The 6,989-nt window shown below is 40.1% G+C and overlaps 1 protein-coding gene across 3 annotated transcripts in view; it reads left to right on the top strand.

Moving 5' to 3' along the window:
- Window positions 1-6,989, top strand: part of HSPBAP1 (HSPB1 associated protein 1) — a 60,876-nt gene that overhangs the window by 39,743 nt on the left and 14,144 nt on the right. For all 3 annotated transcript variants that reach the window (XM_039240677.1, XM_039240679.1, XM_039240678.1), the window contains one exon: window positions 4,739-4,875. In XM_039240677.1, the coding sequence (XP_039096608.1) occupies window positions 4,739-4,875 (137 nt within the window). The remainder of the gene's footprint in view (window positions 1-4,738; window positions 4,876-6,989) is intronic.

Here is a 6,989-nt window from a genome sequence, read left to right as displayed (position 1 = left end):
TTCAGGTCCTTTATCCATTTTGAGTTTATTTTTGTGTATGGTGTGAGAAAATGATCTCGTTTCATTCTTCTGCATGTTGCTGTCCAGTTCTCCCAGCACCATCTGTTAAAGAGGCTTTTTTCCATTGGATGTTCTTCCCTGCTTTGTCAAAGATTAGTTGGCCATACATTTGTGGATCCAGTTCTAAGTTCTCTATTCTATTCCATTGGTCTATGTGTCTGTTTTTGTGCCAATACCATACTGTCTTGATGATTACGGCTTTGTAGTAGAGGCTAAAGTCCAGGATGGTGATGCTTCCTATTTTGGTTTTCTTCTTCAATATTACTTTGGCTATTCGGGGTCTTTTGTGGTCCATATAAATTTTAGGATAGTTTGTTCTAGTTTTGAGAAGAATGCTGGAGCAGTTTTGATTGGGATTGCATTGAATGTTTAGATTGCTTTGAGTAGTAATGACATTTTAACAATATTTATTCTTCTAATCCATGAGCATGGAATGTTTTTCCATTTCTTTGAGTCTTCTTCAATTTCCTTCATAAGTTTTCTATAGTTTTAATCATACAGATCTCCTATATCTTTGGTTAGGTTCATTCCTAAGTATTTTATGGCTTTTTGTGCAATTGTGAATGGGATCAGTTTCTTGATTTCTCTTTCTGTTGCTTCATTATTGATGTATAAAAATGCAACCAATTTCTGTACATTGATTTTGTATCCTGCCACATTGCTGAATTCATGGATCAGTTCTTGTAGGCTTCTGGTGGGTGGAGTCTGTCAGGTTTTCTATGTAGAGATTCCTGTCTTCTGCGAAAAGTGAATGTTTGACTTCTTCTTTGCCAATTCTGATGCCTTTGATTTCCTTTTGTTGTCTGATGGCTGATGCTAGGACTTCCAGCACTATGTTAAACAACAGTGGTGAGAGTGGACATCCCTGTCGTGTTCCTGATCTCAGGGGGAAAGCTCTCAGTTTTTCCCCATTGAGGATGATGTTAGCTGAGGGCTTCTCATAGATGGCTTTTATCCAACAGCATATAAAAAGAATTATCCACCATGATCAAGTGGGATTCATTACTGGGTTACAGGGATGGTTCAGTATTCACAAATCAATCGATGTGATACATCACATTAACAAAAGAAAAGATAAAAACCATATGATCCTTTCGATAGATGCAGAAAAAGCATTCAACAAGATACAGCATCCCTTCTTAATAAACACCCTCAAGAAAGTCGGGATAGTGGTTTTCTTTTTAACAGTCAATCAGACACTTGATTGCTCTTTTCAGGGATGGTGTAGAATAGAATTTTATGGATATAGATGTTTTCTAAAGACTTTTCCACCTGTTGAAGTGGATGTGGGACTAGACTCCAGGTGGATCACCCCACCAATCACCTTTATCAGTTTCCCTGGTATAGCAGCCTAACCTGATCACTTGTTTCTAGCAAGACTCAAGGTAGATTCCTTCTGGGGCCACTTTGATTTTAGACATTTGACTACCTATAAGTAGCTGAACACAATTGGCAATAAAACCTCAACTCTGAAAAACCTGTAGGAGAGCAAGGGACACAAAATAGGTACACTAAAATCTGTGTATTTTCTCACAAATTTACCTTTTTTCACCCTTTGGTTTTTCTATTTAATTTGTAGCTGAGTTTTTGATAGTTTAGGTCACCCTGATCTAATCCGAAATAATTGTTCCTTTTGTTTTGTTTTGTTTTTGTTTTTGTTTTTGTTTTTGTTTTTGTATTTGACATTGCTGTCAGAGAACTCTTTTGCCAGTTTCTCATATAATCCCTATTCCCCAGAGGGAAATCTTCCTTCTGTGATTCTTTGTGAAGCAATGCTCTAGACCAGAATTTCTCACATGGGATTAGTCCATTGTCTCCCTCAAAGTATATGTGAAATTGTGTATATGTATGTATTTCTCTGAGGAGAGGGGTGTTGAGAGTCATTAGATTCCTAAAGGGGTATATCTATAAGATTAAGAATCATTTGGGGCGCCTAGGTGGTTTAGTCAATTGGGTGTCTGACTTCAGCTCAGGTCGTGATCTCCTGGGTTTGAGCCCCATGTCGGACTCTGTGCTGACAGCTTAGAGACTGAAGCCTACTTCAGATTCTATGTCTTCTTTTCTCTCTGCTCCTCCCCCATTCACATTCTATCTCTCAAAGGTGAATAAATGTTTAAAAAATTGTTTTAAAAAATTAAGAATCTAAGGCCTCTTCTTAGGTAAGGCAAAGCTCTGTTTTTTGTTTCTATATTGCATGTCTTTCAGTTGCCTTTAGTTAAATTCCAAACTGAGGTCTGGTGCCTTGTTCAACAAGGACCAGGTTAATTGGGAGCCTCTCCTAAGTTCCCTGCTTGGACCAAGAGCCCTTCTTTAGTGATTGTAGATCACCCTCTGCTTACTTCTGTCAGAGCACTTGCCACATTATATTCAAAGAGTTCATTTATGGGACTGTTTCCTATTATCAGATTTGAAGGATAGCCTTGTGTTGTGTTAGTTGTTGTATCCTGAACATCCTGCATCATACCGGGGATGTGGTAGACATTTGAAAATGTTCTTGACTAGAACCATTTACCCACAATAAGCCAACAGTTTCTTCTTTCCATTCCAAGCAACAAATGTTTTAAGCACTTACCCTGAGCCAGGTATTATGTTAGGCATCGGAAATACAGAGGTAAGCTCCCTGCATGGAGCTTATGGGTCATGTGTAGAGGGACTTGATTCTTGTCACTATCTGGAGCAGCTGCATGTGGGCCATGTACATATGCATTTACAATACCGCTTACCCTGCAAACCGCTCCCTTCTGTAACAGACATTAGTTATGCACATAGTCCACTGTTTTCATTACTCAAAACAAAAGTGAAAACTCTTTTTTCTAGTCTTGCTCAAAACCATTAAATGTTTCTCCAAAATCCTCTCTTCTTTGACTGCTGCTGTTAGTGGTTTGTTTTGAAAAACTGAAATGCAAATTGAAGATACTGATAAAAGGAGTGTCAGCATTTAACATGTTCTGCACACAGAAATTTTTTTTGTTTTGTTTTGTTTTTTTAAAACCCAATAGGAAAAATTCATGATTTAAGAAAACAAATAGAGGACACCTGGGTGGCTTAGTCAATTGAGTGTCTGACTTTGGCTCAGGTCAAGTTCATGATTTTGAGGCCTGCATCTGCACTGTGAGTGCAGAGCCTGCTTGGAATTCTTTCTCTCTTTCTCTCTGCCCCTCCCCCCTTCTCTCTCAAATATACTTAAAAAAAGGCTGGGGAGGGGGAGCAGAAACCTTTGTGTCTGGTTCACTAGTATGTTCTTTCTCTTTTTTAGCTTATACCTCCTATAATTTAGTGGATTTGCATTTATGTCGAACTATGTTTATAGGTTTCTAACTTTTATTTATTTATTTGTTTTTTATGTTTATTTATTTATTTTGAAAGAAACAGAGAAAGTGTGAGTGGGGGGAGGGCATAGAGAGAGGGCAAGAGAGAACCCCAAGTTGGCTCTGTGCTGCCAGCACAGAGACTGACATGGGCCTCATACTCATAAAATCACAAGCTCATGACCTGAGCTGAAACCAGGAGTTCTACATTTGACCAACTGAACCACCCAATCACCCCCCAACTCTTATTTAAAAGCAGGAACACCCCCTCTTCAAACTTAAATAAGAGCAGAGCAGTTTGTTGAAACCAAGAGGTTGGGGTACCTGGGTGGCTCAGTCGGTTAAGTGTCCCAACTTCTGGTTTTGGCTCAGGTCATGATCTCATAGTTTGTGAGTTCAAGCCCCACCTTGGGCTCTGTGCTGACAGCGTGGGATGTCTCCTTTTCTCTCTGCCTCTTCCTCCCACCTCAAAATAATAAATAAATTGAAAAGAAAAGAAAAGAAAAGGAAAGGAAAAAAAGGAAAAGAAAAGAAAGAAGCTTTGCTGTTACCCTCTGGCCCCTTAAGGAGATGCCAGAGAGCCTGGTTTGAGAACTGCCAGACTAGATAGTATTTATGGGTCAGTGGCTGACTAGGGCATGATTTGTCCACAGAACCAGGCATAAGGAGAGCCAAGTCCAGCACACTGTGCTGTCTCTGTTTTAAAGTTTATTATGCTTGAGTTCATGACTTTGGGGAGCATAGCAAAAGTTATCTATGGATATGTATTTCAAAAGATAGGCTGTCCCTACCTGGAGACTCTGATTTAGTAGGTGTGAAATAAAGCTCCAACACTAGAGTTTTAAATAACTCCATTAGAACATGTTATTAGAGTGCAAAAAGTTAATGCACTGCTTATACCCAGAAATATCTACGCTGCTTTGACAGAATATGGCTTTCTGGCTACTTGAGTTGAGAGATCTTTTTAAATGCTTTTATTTCCATTGTATTGTTGTTCCTGCAGCCCAAGTGAGACGCTCTTCCCCTAGATATATGCATAATTATGTCTATTATTTATTTTCTGTCTCCAGCCTCTAAAATGTAAGCTTCATTTGTGTGGGCATGTTTGTTTTATTCAGTGATTCATCACAAGCTTCTAGAACAGTCAGTAAATATTTGTTGAATAACTACTGTTAGTGAGGTAACTCATGTATGTTACTGGTTTAAAAGATTTCTTGGACTGCTCTGGAAACCTAACCTCCATCTATAGCATTTTCTATAAAAGAGTATTCCAAGTGCCAGAAAACAGATGTGCAAATAAAAATGTGTAACACTACCATATATCAGATTTGGTTCGTTCTTGATGGACTATAATTTTATTTTCAAAACAGGATGTGATATGGTCTGACTTTGGGTTTCCTGGAAGAAATGGACGGGAAAGTACCCTGTGGATTGGCTCTCTGGGGGCCCATACCCCCTGTCATCTGGACTCCTATGGTTGCAACTTAGTATTCCAGGTACAAGGAAGGTAATGCACACGTGCACATATGAGTGTGGTGTGTGTGTGTGTGTGTTGCACAGGAAGAGGAATGAGGATCAGGCAGGTGGCAGACCCCAAAGTTTAGCCACAGTTCCACCCTGTCAGCCTGCCTCATGACCAGGGCAGATCTCATAACCTTTGGACCAGTTTACTCCTTTTTGAAGTAAGGGGAACAGTTCAGATGATGGTTTCCATGTGTGTCTCTCAGCCATGATCAGGATTACCTCCAGAAACCTGACCCTGGAGCTCCAGGATACCACTCCCCGTTCAGCTAGACAGCTGCCTAGCGTCTGCGTTTGTAGGAAGACCCTTTCTTCAAACCTGAATAAATAATAGGGCTGTTTGGTGAAAGAAAGAGGCTTTGCTCCTACGCTCAGGCCCCTGTGGAGATGCCAGGGAGCCTGGCTTGAGAACTCTACTGCATGAGACAGTATCTGTGGCCCTTTTCAAGTCTAAATTTTAGTCTGTGCCTACATGTAGACACAGTGCAGTATCTTATTACTTTAGGTAAGCTCTCCATGTGTCCCTGGACCTTGAGATATACAAGGGTAAGTCAGGCGGTATCTTTGATAGTCCCTGGTTCCAGGAGTTTCTTGAGAGTTTATATGTTTCTGCCTATTGGAGGATGTACTCATAATGTTTTATGTACCTCCTTATTTCCCCCTAATTAGTGATGCTCCAGTCTCCTTTCCTGGCCTTTTGGGACATTTACAGGATACAGAGGGGAAAACAGAAATGGCTATTTCCAACTTCTCAAACTCTTTAGACATGAAAAGAATTATGAGGAGATCCAAAAGAAACAGTAAATAAGTGTGTGAATAGATTTCACATGCAAAGTATTTTGAAAACTATAACATGGTATAAGATAATCCACTTCTGGATTCATTAAGTCTTTCTACAAAGGCATAGAACATTTTGGGTGCATTCTCAAGTATTTGTGGTTGCCATAATGAATCGTGTGCATGGTTCTTGTCCTTATGGAGTTAATAATCTGAGCCTTAAACTTGACAAAGGATGTATCATTGTAAGTGTGTGCCATGTGTTCTGATTTGGGAAAGAAATTCAGCTAGGAAAACATTACCCAAAAAAAAAAAAAAAAGGCCTCTGAGTTCTTTATGTGATATAAAATTAGTATAGCTTTATTTTGACGTTGTGATAGAGCGTATTCTCTGGTCTCATAAAGCCCTGGAATAGTAAAATAACTATTCAGTAAATACTCATGGAGCAGGTACGATGTGTTACAGTAGGAATGGAGGTGAATGAGTAAGATGCCTCTCTGCCCTGAGTGAGTTTATAGGAGTACAGCCAAGCCCACAGGTAGTTGTAATAGAAGGCAGAATGAACATGCCCTTGAGGAAGGTTTCAAAGAGCTGGGGAACTGAAAAGTAGAAGACGTAATGTTCCTGCTGGAAAGTTGAAGATTTCAGAGAGGAGCTGCCATTTGTGTTGGGCTTTGAAGGATGGGTGCATGTTCAAAAAACCTGGGTGGGAGGAGCAGAAGAACCAGCATGAGCAGAGCCCTAGGAAGATACGGGCTGTACACAGAACTCTGAGTCGTCCTGTGTTAGTTGTGCACTGGAAGCAAAGGGATCATCAGGCAGGAAAGGGAAGCTGGAGCCTGAGGTTGATTTCCAAGCAAATACCTCTCATTCTCTTTCAGCGTGCAGGACAATGAGAGGTTTTTGATCAGGGAATGACATGGTGATTGACCACTTTTTCTTATTGATAAGAGAAGGATGCATATACAGTTGGCTCTACAATGCTAGGGGTTAGGGATGCCCACCACCCCCTCCCAGCACAGTTGAAAATCCACATATAACTTTTGAATCCCTAAAAACCACTGTTGACTGGAAGCCTTACCAATAATGTAAACAGTTGATTAACATGTATTTTGTATGTATTTGGTATATATACTTATTCTTACAATAAAATAAGCTAAAGAAAAGAAAATGTTAAGAAAATCATAAGGAAGAGAAGATATATTTATAGCACTGTACTGTATTTGTTGAAAAACCCGGGGCGCCTGGGTGGCTCAGTCGGTTAAGCGTCCGACTTCAGCTCAGGTCATGATCTCAAGGTTCGTGGGTTCGAGCCCTTCGTCG

The sequence above is a fragment of the Hyaena hyaena genome, unplaced genomic scaffold, assembly GCF_003009895.1.
Source record: "Hyaena hyaena isolate Hyena2069 unplaced genomic scaffold, ASM300989v1 scaffold_180, whole genome shotgun sequence".
Lineage (NCBI taxonomy): Eukaryota > Metazoa > Chordata > Mammalia > Carnivora > Hyaenidae > Hyaena > Hyaena hyaena.
This window is presented reverse-complemented; position numbering and strand designations above follow the sequence as displayed.